The sequence below is a fragment of the Mustela putorius genome, unplaced genomic scaffold (genome assembly GCF_011764305.1).
Source record: "Mustela putorius furo isolate JIRA1106 unplaced genomic scaffold, ASM1176430v1.1 tig00537227_pilon_pilon_pilon, whole genome shotgun sequence".
NCBI classification, from domain to species: Eukaryota; Metazoa; Chordata; class Mammalia; order Carnivora; family Mustelidae; genus Mustela; species Mustela putorius.
Genome location: NW_025422368.1, coordinates 4,703,133 through 4,720,640, shown reverse-complemented (window position 1 = coordinate 4,720,640; position 17,508 = coordinate 4,703,133). Strand labels below are relative to the sequence as shown.

Below are 17,508 nucleotides of genomic sequence, written 5' to 3'. Positions count from 1 at the left end.
ATAATGTGTTAGTCTTTTCCTATTTATACCACCTGAGTACCATTCAGATTCACTTGATAGCCCTGAATGTTAATATTAAGGAACTCTTCTAAAATACATTGGCAGCAAGTTCTTGTTTTTCACTTCAAAAAGAATATCTTAATTACTCTTTAGGTATGTATTTCTAATTAGGCAGGAATTACTACAAGTACTTTCTTGTCTTTTGTCCAGCTTGGATCACTTAAGGCAACTGGAATTCAGTTATATAACATTTCCCACCACCAAAAGAGACTATTAGAGTACAGACTGCAATTTTATTTTTATTTTATTTTATTTATTTATTTATTTTATTTTTAAAAAATTTTTAGCATATCTGACACACAGTAACAAAATACGTACTTATCAATAATTACTTTAAATAAACTAAATTACTTCAAATGGACTTAAATTACTAAAATGGACTAAATTCTCCAATAAAATGACATAGCGTGACTGTTGGATTAAAAAAAGACAAGACACACCTATATGGAACCCACAAGAGACTCATTTCAGACAAAAAGGCACATGCAGACTGAAATTGAAAGGCTGGAAAAACATACACCATGCAGACAGAAGGAAAAAAAAAGGCCAGGGTAGAAATACTTATAACAGACAAAACAGACTGTGGATGCAAAAACCCTCACAAAATATCAGCAAACTGAATTCAACAATATATTAAAAAGAGTCATTTACCACAATCAAGTAGAATTTATTCCAGAGATGCAAGGATGTTCAGTGTTTGCAAATCAATCAGCATGATATATCACATTAACAAAAGAAATGATAAAAACCATATTACCATCTCAACAAATGCCAGAGTATTTTACAAAATACAATATCCATTCATGTTTTTTAAAATACACCAAAAAACAAAAACAAACAAACAAACAAAAACGCTCAACAAAGTGGATTAAGAGGGAACATACCTCAACATAATAAAGGCCAGATGTGACAAACTGAGAGCTAACATCATACTCAATACTGAAAAACTGAGTTTTTTCTCTTATATTGGGAACAAGACAAAGATGTCTACTCTTGCCACTTTTATTCAATATGTTACTGGCACAAGTTGGATACTTGTCCCAGACAAGAAAAAGAAATAAAAGGCATTCAAATTGGTAAGGAAGAAGTAGATCTATCACTATTTGCAGGTGACATGACATCATATAAGAAAAACCTGAAGTCTCCACCAAAAAACTACTAGAACTAATTGAACTTAATAAAGCTGCAAAATATAAAATTAATATGTAGACTTTGTGGCATTGCTCTACACTTAAAATGAAGTAGTGGAAAGGGAAATTATGAAAACCATCACAGAAGTGCACCCCAAACAATAAAATACCTAGGAATACACTTCACTAAGGAGGTGAAAGACCTGTGCTCTGAAAATTTTAAAACAATGATGAAAGAAACTGAAGACAATACAAATAAATGGGAAGATATACCATGCTGTGGAGTAGCGTGCACTAATTAATATTGTTAAAATGTCTCTATTATCCAAAGCAATCTACACATCCAGTGCAATCCCTGTCAAAATACCAAGAGCATTTTTCACAGAACTAGAACAAATAATCCTAAAATCTGCATGGAACCAAAAAAACACCCTGAATAGCCAAATCAATCTTGAGAAAGAAGAACAAAGATGAAGGTATCACACTCCCAGACTTCAAACTGTACTAAAAAAGCTATAGTAGTCAAAATCAACACATAAATCAATAGAATAGAATAGAAATCCCAGAAATAAACCCGTGGTTATATGGTCATTTAAAAAGAGGCAAGAACATACCATGGGGCAAAAGACAGTCTCTTCAGTAAACGGTGTTAGGAAAACACATGCAAAGGTAGCATATATGCAAAAAAAAAAAAAAAAAAAAAAAAAAAAGACAAAAAGAATGATACTGGACCACTTTCTTATACCACAGAGAAAAACAAGCTCAAAAGTCAATTAAAGACATAAATGCAAGACCTGAAACCGTAAAAATCCTAAAAGAAAACACAGGCAGTAATTTCGTGGACACTGGTTTTATTTTTTTTTTTAATATTTTATTTATTTGCCAGAAAGAGAGAGAGCACAAGCAGGGGGAATGGCAGGCAGAGGGAGAAGGAGGCTCCCCACTAAGCAAGGAGCCTGATGAGGGACTCAATTCCAGGATCCTGGGACTGAGCTGAAGGCAGATACCTAACCAACTGAGCCACCCAGGCATCCCTAGATGTTGATTTTAGCAACTGTTTTGTTTTTTTTTTTTTGATCTGCCTCTTCAGGCAAGGGCAACAAAACCAAAAATAAACAATTAGGACTACATCAAACTAAAAAGATTGTGCAAAGTAAAGGAAACTTTCAACAAAATGAAAAAGCAACCTACTGAACTGGAGAAGGTATTTGTAAAGGATATATTCAGTAAGAGGTAAATATCAAAATATACAAAGAACTCATGCAACACCCAGAAAACACGATGTGACTTAAAAAGGGTCAGGGGTTTTTAAGACAGCGGTGCCTGAGTGGCTCAGTTGATTAAGCATCCAACTCTTGATTTTGGATCACATCATGATCTCACGGTCGTGGGATCAATCCCCACGGCAGGCTCTGTGCTCAGCCCAGAGTCTGCCTTAGATTCTCTCTCCCTCTCTCTACTCCTCCCCAAGACTCTCAAATAAATAAAATCTTAAAAAACAAAACAAAAAAAATAGGCAGATGACCTGAATAGACATATAGATATGTCTATATCTATATGTGAATGACATATATCTGAATATCTATATCTGAATGACAATAGATATGTCAAGGAAGACATCCAGATGGACAACAGACACATGAAAAAATGCTCAACATCACTCAGCATCAGGGAAATACAAATCCAAACCACAATGAGATATACCAAACCTCATACCTGTCAGAATGGCTAGTATCAAACCCTTATGCACTAATGGTGGGAATGTAAATTGGTGTCACCATGGAAAACACCATGGAGATTCCTCAAAAAATTAAAACTTCAGCACTTTCCATATAATCCAGCAATTCCACTACTGGGTATTTACCCAAAGAAAATGAAAACACTACTTTAAAAAGATATATGCACCCCTATGTTCCTTGCAGCACTCTATGAATAGCCAAGATACAGAATCACACCCATCATCAGATGAATGGATAAGAAAGTTGTAGTATGGAATATTACTCCGCCATAAAAGGGTGTAATCTTGCCATTTGCAACAACATGGATGGACCTAGAAGGTATACTAAGTGAAATACGTCAGACAAATACTGTATGATTTCACTTATGTGTAGAGTCTTACAAAAACAAATGAACAAGCAAAACAGAGACTCATAAATATGAAGAACAAACTGGCAGTTGCCAGAAGGGAGGGACATGGGGGAATGGGCAAAATAGGTGAAGGCTATTAAGAGGTACATACTTAACTGCAATCAAATAAATGAGGATATAAAGTAAAGCATATGGAATATAGTAAATAATGTTGTAATAACTTTGTTTCCTTGAGGGGACATTCCTCATTTTCACAATCAGAAAGTCAAATAGCAAATATCAACACTTCTATACCAGCAAAGACCTTTCTACCTCTCCATTCACACAAGCTTGTACCTTGCTTTTTAAAAAAAAAAAATATTTTGTTTATTTATTTATCAGAGAAAGATACAGCAAGAGAGGGAACACAAGCAGGGGGAGTGGGAGAGGGAGAAGCAGGCTTCCCACTAAGCAGGAAGCCTGACATGGGGCTCAATCCCAGGACCCTGGGATCATGACCTGAGGCAAAGGCAGACGCTTAATGATTGAGCCACCCAGGTACCCCTTGCACCTTGCTTCTTTTGCTCATTACTTAATGAGGAACCATTCTGAACTGCTGGGCTCTGAGAGGGCAGGGGCTTGGTTTCTTTTTCTTTTTTGTTTTTCAGTAATATTTGTAGCCCCTCTTTTATTATTCAGAATCTACAAACATAAAAGGAAGGTGGTCATATGTGAAATACTGATAAATGAATTAAGCAGTACAAATAAAAATTCTTAAGTTAGTCCAAGTTTACATTATTTTTTCTTTAACAATCTCTACACCCAATGTAGGGCTTAAACTCAGGACTCCCAAGATCAAGAATCACATGCTCTACCAACTGAGCTAGCCAGGCGTCTCCATTATTGTAATAACTTTGAATGGTGACAGGAGGTAACAACACTTATGGTGGTGAACATTTTGTAATGCATATAAATACTGAATGACTACACTGTATGCCTGAAAGTAATATAATACTGTATTATGTATGTCAACTGTCCTTCATTTAAAAACAAAGAAACCAGGGCACTTGGGTGGCTCAGTAGGTTACGTGTCTGACTATGGATTTGGGTTCAGGTCATGATCTCAGGGTCATAAGACTGAGCCCCACATCGGGCTCTGTACTCGGTATAGAGTCTGCTTAAGACTTGTTCTCCCTCTCCCTCTGCCCCTCCCTCCACACCCCCACCCCAGCACTTTTACTCTCTCTCTCTCCTCCTCTCACTCAAAACAAACAAACAAACACCCAAAAAACCAAAGCAAAACTCTTTGACAAAGCAGGAAAGAATATCCAATGGAAAAAAGATAGTCTCTTCAACAAACAAGTGTTGGGAAAATTGGAAAGCAATATGAGGAAGAATGAAACTGGACCACTTCCTTACACCATGCACAAAAATAAATCCAAAATGGTTGACAGACCTAAATGTGAGACAGGAAACCATCAAAGTCCTAGAGGAGAACACAGGCCAGCAACTTCTTTGACTTAGGCACAGCAACTTCTTACTAGGTAAGTTTCCAGAGGCAAGGGAAACAAAGGCAAAAATGATCTATTGGGACTTCATCAAGATCAAAATCTTCTGCACAGCAAAGGAAACAGTCAACAAAACTAAAAGCCATCCTATGGAATGGGAGAAGATATTGGCAAGTGCCATACCTGATAATGGGTTGGTATTCAAAATCTATAAAGAACTTACCGAACTCAACACCCAAAAGAAAACAAATAATCCAAATAAGAAATAGGAGATATGAAGAGACACTTTTCCAAAGAAGACATCCAAATGGCCAACAGACACATGAAAAAATGCTCCACATCACTCGGCATCAGGGAGATACAAGTCAAAACCACAATGAGATACCATCTCACACCAGTCAGAATGGCTAAACTTAACAACACTGGACATCAATAGATGTTGGCGAGAATGCAGAGAAAGGGGAACCCTCTTACACTGTTGGGGGGGGAATGAAAACTGGTGCAGCCACTATGGAATAGAGGTTCCTCAAAAAGTTAGAAATGGAACTGATCGGCAACCCAGTAATTGCACTAGTAGGTATTTACCCAAAAATATTGATTTGAAGGGGTACATACACCATTATGTTTATAGAAGCATCATCAACAACAGCCAAATTATAGAAGAAGCCCAAATGTCCATCAACCGATGAATGGATAAAGAAGTGGTCTATATATACAATGGAATATTATTTAGCTGCTGAAAAGAATGAAATCTTGCCATTCTCAACAACGTGGATGGAGCTAGAGTGTATTATGCTAACCAAAATAAGTCAGTCAGAGAAAGACAAATACCATATGATTTCACTCATATATGGAATTTAGGAAACAGAAGAACAGAGGGGAAGAAAAAAAAGAGGGAGACAAATCATATGAGACTCTTAACTATAAGGAACAAACTGAGGGTTGCTGGAGGGAGGTGGGCAGGGGATGTGCTAAATGGGTGATGGGGATTAAGGAGGGCACTTGTTATTATGAGCACTAGGTAATATATGGGAGTGATAAATCACTAAACTCTACTTCCAAAACCAATATTACACTGTATGTTAACTAACTAGAATTTAAATAAAAATTTGAAAAAACAAAAACCTCTAGTTAAATTGACAAAAAAAGACACATACTATCAGTATCAGTATGGAAAAGAAAGCATTTCTATAGATCCTACAGACATTAAAAGGATTAGAAGAAAATATTGTGAACTCTATACCAATATATTCAGCAACTTAGACTTGTTAGGTGGCAAACTTCTGAAAGACACATTACAAAAACAAACACAAGAAGAACTAGAAAATCTTAAGTTCCTATATTTACTAAAGAAATTAAATTTGTAATTAAAAATATATACAGTATGTGTATTTATATAATTTTAAACTGTCTAAATTTTATTTTAAATGCAAACTACTCAGAATAGTCAAAGCCATTTTGAGAAAGAACAAAGTCAGAGAACTTAAACTACCTGATTTCAAGATTTTCGGTAAAGCCACAGTAATCAAAACAGTGTGGTCCTGGCATATGGGTGGAATAAAGACAATAAAGCAGAACAGAATTCCCAAAAACAGACCCACACGTATATGAGCAATTGATTTTCAACAAAGTTGCCAAGATAATTCAATTGAAGAAAGCATAGTCCTTTCGACAAATTATGTTGGAGTAACTACATTTCCATATGGAAAATATATTAACATTTATGCAATATACTTTAAACTTATAAAGTGCTTTCTGTCAATTATATCTCAAAACTAGAAAAAATTAAACTTGTCCTTTATCTCATATCCCATATATTAAAAAAGAAAAAAAAAACTTTAATAGAATCATAGGCCTAGCCTAAATATAAAAGCTAAAACTATAAAACATGTAGAGAAAAATATAAGATTAACTCTTTACAACTATAGAATATGCAAGGGCTTTTAGGGGGGAAAAATCATGGACAAACTGACTTTATCAAAAGACACACTAAGAAAATGACAACATGGATGGACCTTGAGAGCATTCTTTTTTTTTTTTAAAGACTGATCAATTTTTTTTTTTTTTAAGATTTTATTTATTTATTTGACAGAGAGAGAGATCACAAGTAGGCAGAGAGGCAGGCAGAGAGAGAGAGGAGGAAGCAGGCTCCCTGCTGAGCAGAGAGCCCAATGCGGGACTCGATCCCAGGACCCTGAGATCATGACCTGAGCCGAAGGCAGCGGCTTAACCCACTGAGCCACCCAGGCGCCCCAAAGACTGATCAATTTTTAAGATTATTTATTTATTTTAGCGAGAAAGAGAGGGAGAGGGGCAGGTGGAGAGGGAGAGAGAGAACCCCAAGCAGACACCCTGCTGAGTGGAGAGCCTGAGTTGGGGCTTGATCCCATGACCTCCATATCATGACCTGAGCTGAAACCAAGAGTCAGATGGACACTCAACGGATGCACCGAGCCACCTCGGCACCCCTTGATGGCATTATTCTAAGTGAAATAAGTCAGAGAAAGACACATACCGTATGATTTCACTTACATGTGTGAGAAAAAAAAAGAAAAAGAAAAAGAAAAAAAACCCACAAAAGAAAAAACAACAACAAATTCATAGATGAACAGATTGGTCATTGCCAGAGGCAGGGGGAGCAGAAGAGAGGGGACAAGATAGGGACACTGCTAAAAGAATTAAAAAGACAAGCCACAGACTAGGAAAAAAAAAAAATCACACATTTGATAAATGACTTATACTGAGAATATACAAAGAATTCTTGCTCTTCACCCAATTTAAAAATGGGCAAAACAGTTGGACACCTTACCAATTAATACACACAAATGGCAAATAAGCCCATTGAAAGAAGCTCAACATTATTAATCATCAGAGAAATGCAAATTAAAGGTATAATGAGAGACTACTATGTATCTTTTTAAATGGCTGAAGTTTAAAAAGACTACCATACCAAATATTGGTGAGGATGTGGGACAGCGAAATCTCTCATACACCTGCAGTGGGAATATAAAATGGCATACTTGCTTTGGAAAACGGTTTGGCAGTTTCTTCAAAAATTAAATATTTGCCTACCATGTAACCCATCCATTCTATTCATAAGAATTTATCCAAGAGAAATGAGAGCCTACGTCCACACAAAGACCTGTACGCTGATGTTCACGTTAGCTCAATGTGTGATAGCCACAAACAACCCAAATGTCCATCAACAAGTGAATGGAAAAACAGTTACGGATCCATACAACAGAACACTACTTAATAAAATCAGTGGATTCGTGCAACAGTGTTGCTGACCTTCAAGATAATTACCCTGAGTGGAAGAAGTCAGACAAAAAAAAAAAGCAAGTAATGCCTGATTCCATTTGCTTATAATTCTAGGAAGTGCCTATCAATCTCTAGTAACAGGAAACAGATCAGAGCTTGCCTTGGGATGGGGCAGGCTGGAGGAAGGGAAGACAAAGGAGCAAGGGGAAACTTCTGGGGGTGATGGATGTGTTCATTATCTTGATGAAGTGATGGCATTACAGGTATGTACATATGTCAAAATGTATCAGGCTGTACACTTTACATATATGGTTTATTGCATGTCAATTCCACCTCAAAAAAGCTGCTAAAAATGTAAAAGATATAACATATGTATAGGATATAACAATAGTGAAACAACAGAACACTCCTGTATCCATCACCCAGTTTAAAAAAGTAAATGTTACCAGAGCCACAGGGGTGGGTGGGTGGGTGGCAGTGGTGTGTGTCAGTGGATAAGCTTCCAATTCTTCATTTCAGCTCAGGTCATGCTATCAGTCCAGCCCAGGGCTCCCCAGTCCCGAGAACCAGCTAGATATCTTCTCCCTCTCTGCCCCTCCCTCTCCCCCTGCTCATGCTCGCTCTCTTTAAAGAAATAAAATGTTTCAAAAAGTAAAAGAAAAAAGTAAATGTTACTGTTATTTTTTAAAATTTCTGCCTTCCCAGACTTACTCTAAAGCCAGGGCTCACTTTTTTTTTTTTAATTTATTATTAAAAACAGATGACTGCTTCAAACTACTTTCTGTGTGCTTTCGGTTTTTAGGTTCCCAAGGATGAATATTCTGGAGACGATTTTTATCTAAATTAGTTGAGTAATGCAGCAGTCCCACACAGTCTGAAGTTCAAACTCGCCCTTTGAACCAGAGGGGAGCTGAAACAGTGACTTAAAAATAAACCCGTTGGAGTTAGGAATGTCTGAGAGCCTCAGCCCAGAATGCAAAAGGGGTAAATTCTTATTGACTGTGGCCAGGCAAGCGCGTCTAATCACCTCCTGTTTCAAAATAGGAAGGAGAGGGGCCAAAGGGTAAGCAAGACCGGGACACTTGCCAGCAGCCTTCTGGTTCGGTTTCACCAGGCTCCACCCACAGATTGTTTTCTTTGCAGATGTCATTGGAGGACCCCAGAGGGCGGGCCTAAGCGCAGAGAAAACTCCCGCAGGAAACTCGCAGTAGTTCGCAGAGAAGGAGAACTGCTTTGGAGTTAAGGGACTATAATCAACTTTCCTTCTAAGGGAAGCTGGGAACCTTCTCCCTTGGCTTCGTGAAAACTAAGCTGAATCTTTTGCCAAACGCCTGTAAATTAGGTGAAATGGGCCCCTCACCCATGATGTGACTTCAGCTGCGTCTCTCTCTCCCAACAGGTTCTTTTTTCCTCTGTGGCTGATTGTCCTTGGAGTGTGGCCAGAAAGGGTCCAGGGCTAACTGGTCTTTCTCTTTGGAGTGATGGCGCTTACCATCGTTATCCTCAGGCTACTTGTCTGCATCCTGGCATCTCCCATGTTCCTGCTGAACTTTCTGGGCTTGTGGAACTGGATATGCAAAAAATGGTTCCCCCACTTCATGCAGAGGTTCACCGTGATCTACAACGAGCAGATGGCAAGCAAGAAGCGGGAGCTCTTCAGCAACCTGCAGGACTTTGTGGGCCCTTCTGGGAAGCTGTCCCTGCTGGAGGTGGGCTGCGGCACCGGGGCCAACTTCAAGTTCTACCCGCCTGGATGCCGGGTGACTTGTGTTGACCCTAACCCCAACTTTGAGAAGTTCTTGATCAAGAGCGTTGCGGAGAACCGACACCTGCAGTTGGAGCGCTTCGTGGTGGCCGCAGGGGAGCACATGCCGCAGGTGGCCGATGGCTCTGTGGACGTGGTGGTCTGCACCCTGGTCCTGTGCTCCGTGGAGAGCCAGGAGCGCCTCCTCCAGGAGGTGCACCGAGTGCTGAGGCTGGTGAGTGGGGGGTTGTGAGGGGGACTAGTTAGTGGTAACCACATCACCAAGGGCAGTTTTGTCAATTTCAGGTGGCTCAAACATTCAAACATAAAAAGTAAAACCACTAGAGAAGGCACTGTTGCATTTTTAAAAACCTTAGAGTCAGAAGGAAGCTATAAAGGGAAAGACTGATTCTGAATACATCAATTTTTAAAAACTACAGAGAATAAAAAAAAAAGTACCAAAACATAGAAGTATTTGCCAGGGATGACAGACAAAAAGATTAACTTCCTTCATTTTAAAAGACATTACAAATCAAGAGATCGATAGGATTTTTTAAAAAGAAGAAAAACACAAGAGAAAAATAGGCAAATGGGAACAGAAATGTAAATACAGATAACCAATTACAGGGGTGCCTGGGTGGCTCACTGGGTTAATGGTGGGACTCTGATTTTCTGCTGGGGTCCTTATCTCAGGGAAGTGGGATCCAGCCCCCACCTCGGGCTGGAGCTGGGTGTGGAATCTGCCTGGGATTCTCTCTCTCCCTCTCTCTCAGCCCTCTCTCACTTCATCCTGCCCTCTTTAAAAAAAGAAAAGAAAAGAAAAAGCAAGCCAATTATATGACAAAAATGCTCAGCCTTCCAAACAAAGAAATACAACACAATACAACACAAGATACCTTTTTTACCTATTATAATGTCAGAGGCTTTTAAGGTCAATATGGTATTGGGGTTTGTTTGGGAAGCAGTACACCCCATACTAGAGGCACTGCCCTCTTTGGAGGGTAATTTGATAATATTCAAAACTTAAAGTGAACACAGTCTTGTATCCAATAATAATTTATCCTATAGCTACACTGCACAAATATGCAAACACTTGCCTATTTGCAAAGACATTCTGTGGAGTATTTGTAATAGCATAAACTGGAATTATCCTAAATGTCCATCAGTAGGAGGCTGTTCAAGTAAATGGTCACATAGCATAAAAGAAGAGCTATCTATGTTAATATGAAAAAATCCCCAAGAGATAATGTTAAATGAAAAAAAGCAATCAAAGCATGGACTATTACGTAGTGTATAAGCCCACTGTGTGAGAGCTAACACACACACACACACACACACACACACATATACATATATGGTAATGGGAATGATAGACATGAAACTTTTTTTTAAAACACTTGTCAAAGAGTTATCCATCTATTTCAGAGAGACAGCACATGAGGGAGGGGCCGAGGGAGAGAGAGAATCTCAAGCAGACTCCACACTGAGCACAGAGCTGGGCATGGGGCTGGGATCCCATGAACCTGAGATCATGACCTGAGCGGAAATCAAGAGACCGGCGCTTAACCAACTGAGCCACCCGGGTGCCCTGAAATGTTCTGATTCTTATATTCAAGTGCTGGGTTCTTGAATCCTAAGGCTGGGCAGTAAATGGGTAAGGCTGGTAAGTGTTTTGCCTATAGCATTACTCCTACAAAGTAACGATTCCCTGTATTTTCTAGCACTCTCAATGAGATCGCATTCATGATGGTCCTCCCTAGCTCCTGTGAAGCCCCGGCTCTCTGCTGCATTTGACCAGGAGCTGTATTACACTGTCCTTTAACCCTCTCAACAGTCCTTTATAACAGATACTGTCTTCATGGTGTGAAACTTGCCCAAAGTTACACAGCTAGTAGGTCTGACTTTCTTTAACGCAAATATTCTCCCTTTTGCACCATATAGCGCTTGTCATTAGGGCCTTTTTATCTCTCCGACTTCAACACTTCCACCACTTTTACTGGCTGTTCTTCCTCTGCCCATCTCTAAGTTTGCCAGTACCATGCATACACAGATGGTTTCCAAATGTGAACATCTAGCCCAGATCTTTCTTCTGACCCCGCACCTTTGTATTCATCACTGTATTCAACCATCACCTGTACGGGTGACATGCCATCTCTAGCTTAACCTGTGTTACCCCAAGGGTGACATCAGCCTCCCTAGACCCGGGCCGCCTCCTGCTCTTGTCTACCTGTTCTCGTCTACGGAAAAAAAAATTTTTTTTAAAACCACTCAGGAAATTCCAGGTTTTCCATTCTGAGCACAGGTTTTTAAGATTTATTTTATTGTTAGAAAGAGAAAGTGTGAGCACAAGCAGGGGGAGCAGCAGGCAGAGGGAGAAGCAGGCTCCCCACTGAGCAAGGAGCCAGATGTGGGACTCAGTCCCAGGACCCTGGGATCATGACCTGAGCCCAAGGCAGGCGCTTAACCAACTGAGCCACCCAGGTGTCCCCCTCAACCCAGGTCTTCTCTGCCCCCTCTCAGCTGTCTGTCTGGTATAGGCAAGACTAGAGTAGCCAGAGTGTGACTGTCACCACGGGTTTTGGAGGGGATTTGCTCCCCACAGAGGTAGAAGGGGAGAAGACTTCCAAAGTCCTTCTGATAATGTAGAACTGTGTCTACACTGCACCCACATTTGTAATAAATAAAAATCCCTGAATAAAATCCCTAATGACACAGTGGTACCATGGCTTCAGTAATGCTTTTAGATGCTTCAGTATTTTAATTCATCATAGAATTTACATCCTCGTGACAATGGTACAAAAGTATAAGACATGCTTGTTTAGTCTCAGGCAGTGCTGGGTGTGGATTCAGACTCTCCCACAGGTTTGCAAAGCAGAACCCAAGAAAAATGTTCAGATGAAGTAAAAAAAAAAAAAATTTTTTTTAAGAGACATTAAAAATTTTTGTACTTTAAAGGCAAACAACTTGGGTGCCTGGCTGGCTCAGTTGATAGAGCATGTGACTTTCTTTTTTTTTTTTTAAGATTTTATTTACTTATTTGGGAAAGAGAGTGAGCACAAGTGAAGGAGGGGCAGAGGGAAAAGCAGACAACCCATTGAGCAGGAAGCCCAACATGCAGCTCGATCTCAGAACCCTGGGATCCTGACCTGAGCCGAAGGCAGGTTCTTAACAGACTGAGCCACCCAGGTGGGACTCGAGGTTGTGAGTTTAAGCCCCACGTTGGGCGTAGAGATTCCTTAAAAATAAAAAAGGCAAGAAACTGGGGGGAACATATATGGTCTTATACTAAATTACCTAAGGAGTAAGAAAACTCAACACCCTATTAGAAAACTGAAAAAAGACATCAACAGATCAAGCAGAAGAGAAGTCCAAATCACCAATAAGATTTAGCAAAAAAATGTTATATATATTAAGAAATTAAAGATATGCATATTATTGAAAATTAAATACCATTTCACCCATCAAATTGGCAGGATACAGAGGAAAAAGTATAGATGGGAGTTTGTTGGAAACTGGCACTCACACCCATTGCTGGTATGAATGTAAACTTGCAATGCCTCTTCCAAAGGGCAGTTTGACAACCTGCACCAATAGCTTTAAGAAGGCACAGACTTGGGTGCCTAGGTGGCCTAGTCGGTTAAGCATCTGGGGTCATGATCCTGGGGTCCTGGAATCCAGTCTTGCCCATCACAGTTGGGCTCCTTGCTCAGTGGGGAGTCTGCTTCTCCCTCTGACCTTCCCCCTTCTTGTGGTCCCTCTCTCAAATAAATAAAAATCTTAAAATAAGTAAATAAGTAAAATCTTTAAGAAGTAACAGATTTTTGACTCAGCAGTTCCCCTTTTTTGCAAGTTATTTATTTGGAAATAATTAGAGATGGGCACAGAGATGTATGGATAAGGATAGTCACTGTAACAGTATTTACAATAATGAAAAGTTGGAAATAACTTCAATAAGTAAGAGATGGTACCTGCAGTGCTATGAAATACTGTGTAAAGAGCTTTTAAATCACATTTTAGAATAATATTTGAAAACACAAATAAAGCAGGTTACAAAACAGAAGGTACATTCTAGTCCTAGTTTTAGGGAAAAGATACATATTCATACGGTGTGCACACAAAGTTTTAACAGTAGCTATATTGAGATGATAGAACAGTGCTTGTTTTTCTATTTAAACTTCTTCATTTCCTAAGGTCAGCATATGGTCAAGGTAGTATTTTTAAAGATTTTATCTATTTATTTATTGATTTATTTGACAGAGAGAGAGAGAGATCACAAGTAAGCAGAGAGGCAAGCAGAGAGAGATGGGAGCAGGCTCCTTGCTGAGCAGAGAGCCCAGTCAACCCTGGGCTCAATCCCAGGACCCTGAGACCATGACCTGAGCCAAAGGCAGAGGCTTAACCCACTGAGCCACCCAGGTGCCCCATGGTCAAGTCAGTATTACTAGCCTCTATCAGCTGGAATGTCCAGGGTCAAACCAAACCTGATCTGACATTTACAAGCTGTGTGACTTTGGGCAAGTTGCTCATTTTCTTTGTGGCTCACTTTCCTCATCTGAAAAATAGGACTGATAATACTTACCAAATAAGTTTATCATAAGATCAAGCAAGTTGATGTGTGATAGGCATTCTTGCATCATGATAGCTAAACCTGCAGCAGTTCCCACATACCTTGCATATAGGAACTGCTACCAGGTTTAGTTGTCATTATGCATCACTTCTATGAACAGAAAATACATGTTAATTCCATTAGATTGGCAGCTCTGGATAAAACTAGACCGAAGGTGAGACTATTGGCCAAAACGGTGTCTTAGTAAGTGCTCATTTATCCATGCCTTCTCATAGAGTTAGCCTTTAGGGACCACTGAAATTGAAGATTCCATCATCTTATAAACCTGTACTTCCAAAACTAAAATCTGTGGGGCTTTTTTGTTTTTTTCCCTTCTCAGGGCGGGGTTTTCTATTTCCTGGAGCATGTAGCTGCTGAGAGCTCAACCTGGATTTACTTTTGGCAACAGATCCTGCATCCTTCCTGGTACCTGCTGTTTGACGGGTGCCACCTGACTAGAGAGAGCTGGAAGGCGCTGGAGCGGGCGGGCTTCTCCGAGCTCAAGCTGCAGCACTTCTGGGCGCCGCTCTCCTGGGAGCTGGTGCGCCCCCACATCTGTGGCTATGCCATCAAGTAGCCTAAGTGGGGAGTAGAGGGCTGAACAGCTCATAGCTTCAGGCTACGCTCTGACACTTCAACTACTAATTGGAAGAAAGAAAACTTTTTTTTTTCTTGTTTTTAAGGTAAAGTTGCATTTCATCCTTAAGGATTTATGTTATAACTTCTTCAGCCATTTTCTGTTGTCTCCCAGGGAATCAAAACCAAGCCAAAGCAAAACAGGGTTCTCCCTTAAAAGGAAACGCTGGGCTTCCATAATTGAAGTTTACTATTATCCCCAAACTTTAGTTTATGGGATAACTTCAAAATCCTTCTGGTTTATATGGCTACCTGGCAGATTTTCATTTCACCCCTCTCTTTGAGAGCTTGGTGCTAAGAGGCAGTGAAATCACTCAAAAGAGGATTTGAAAAGGGAGAAGTGACAAGATCTTGAAACTTCACAGACTGAACCAGGGAATACTGATTAGTTGAAAATCCAAATCTCAACAGCCCAGGTCTTTCTGAAAGAGAAATCTGAATCTGTTTGTTGTTCTTAGTATCAGCAGGGCTGGTGTTCAGAATTAATGGACTAGGAAGCCACACCTAGCTCTGCCCAGTGTTGTTTTTACTCCCGCAGTCCACTGACGTTTATTTTCCTGCATTCCAGTCTTCATTTTTTTTATTACCATATAATGCAATCTTCAGTACTTAAAGATTGTACTTGACATATTAGTGTATCCAGAAAAATAGCCGAGGCACTTAAGATTCTTGAGTACATGGGGCGCCTGGGTGGCTCAGTGGATTAAGCCGCTGCCTTCGGCTCAGGTCATGATCTCAGTGTCCTGGGATCGAGCCCCGCATCGGGCTCTTTGCTCAGCGGGAGCCTGCTTCTCTCTCTCTCTCTGCCTGACTCTCCGCCTACTTGTGATTTCTCTCTCTGTCAAATAAATAATAAATAAAATCTTTAAAAAAAAAAAAAAAAAGATTCTTGAGTACATTTTCCTTATTATGTAGCATATAGTTTGCTGTCTCCTGTCTTAAATTGTAGGCCAACTGTAGTTAGGAAAACCTTGTTTAATTGGGTACGCTTTGTAAGACCCCCTAAAACCTAGGCAGTCTGGGAGTCTGTAGAGAAATAGACACATATTTGGGGGATTATTCTGACCAAATTTCCACTCCTGTCCCGAGATGATTTCTTTGTTCCTTGCCATCGTGGAAACCTCTGAAAATCATAAGTGCTTTGAAAACAAGTGTTGAGGGGCGCCTGGGTGGCTCAGTGGGTTAAAGCCTCTGCCTTTGGCTCAGGTCATGATCCCAGGGTCCTGGGTTCGAGCCCCACATTGGGCTCTCTGCTTAGCAGGAAGCCTGCTTCCTCCTCTCTCTCTCTGCCTGCCTCTCTGCCTGCTTGTGTTCCCTCTCTCACTGTGTCTTTCTCTATTAAATAAATAGATAAAATCTTTAAAAAAAAAAAAAAAGAATAGCATTTTCAGCAACTGTGTGTATTTTAATAAAGTTAGTACATTTTCTATAAAGTATAATGACTTTACAAAGGGACTATTTTAAATATGAAATCAATCAATAAATTCACATTGATTTTAGAGATGGAAATAAATGGTTTGTGTCTTTGCTGGCTTGGCTTCACTTTTTTAATGTCTCTGGGAGGGGAAAATTAAGCTATTTGAACATATAGATTTTTCTTTCTACTACCAGGTAGCTAGTGGATTTTAGAGAAAGCAATTTGGGAAGGATCAGAGTGAGTTTTGGAAGGTTCAAGCCCAAAGACCCTCACTTATAAAATCCATAGAGAAGAAAGAAAGGACACTTAACTATTCTAGCTCTCTCGAATGTGAAGGCAGTTACTGTTAAGGTGAGGTTGGGACCTTCGTCTAAGGCCTCCTGAGCTCTACAACAGCAATCTCCTCCCTCTACAGTCTCCCCAAAGGAGGACCCTCCTTAATCAGCCACCTCACTATTGGTTAGGTTACTCTAGCGACTGAGAAATTGTAAAAACCATGCATTGACATGCTGATATGTTACTAGCATGTAGGAAGACAATACCAAAGTACTAGACACATTCTTACCAATTCCTTCTTGTCTAAGTGGCATGGAAAATATTATCCTCACATTCTGTACAAAACTAAGACATGGAGAAATAAAAAAAAAAAAGGAGTTTCTTATATGCCACAAGTTACTGAGTAGGTGTTAGAAGCCCCAGTTCCCAGAACTATAAAACCTGTTTCGACATGATTGGGGCCGTGTTACCTATGCACTGCTTTCCTCCCCAGGCCAAGACGACACACGTTTATGGCCATTCCAACACCCCATGGAAGTGACCTAAGCCCCTGCAAAATGGAAACAGAAAAACGTAAAACATGTCCAACGTGCTGGTTAGGATTTCTCTGATGGCAAGTGGCACAGCTCTCAACCAAAAAAGGCTTAAGTAGAAAAAGGGCTTTAAATACTCAAGTTAGTGAAAAGACAGGGACAGAAAGCCTCAGGCACATCTTGAGCAAGGCTCAGCTGAAACTCCCTGATGTCACAGTTGCCCTCCTGTCTGCCCTAGTAGAAGTAGGTACCAATCTTCATGCTTTCAGA

General features: G+C 40.0%; 1 protein-coding gene across 1 annotated transcript; it reads left to right on the top strand.

Annotated features, from left to right (window-relative positions):
• The first annotated feature begins 9,204 nt into the window (after positions 1-9,204).
• METTL7A (methyltransferase like 7A) lies at positions 9,205-15,440 on the top strand. Its single transcript, XM_004782069.3, has 2 exons — positions 9,205-10,005; positions 14,717-15,440. Exons 1-2 carry the CDS (start codon positions 9,508-9,510, stop codon positions 14,951-14,953), a joined length of 735 nt encoding a protein of 244 aa, XP_004782126.1. The 5' UTR covers positions 9,205-9,507; the 3' UTR covers positions 14,954-15,440.
• Positions 15,441-17,508: the final 2,068 nt, after the last annotated feature.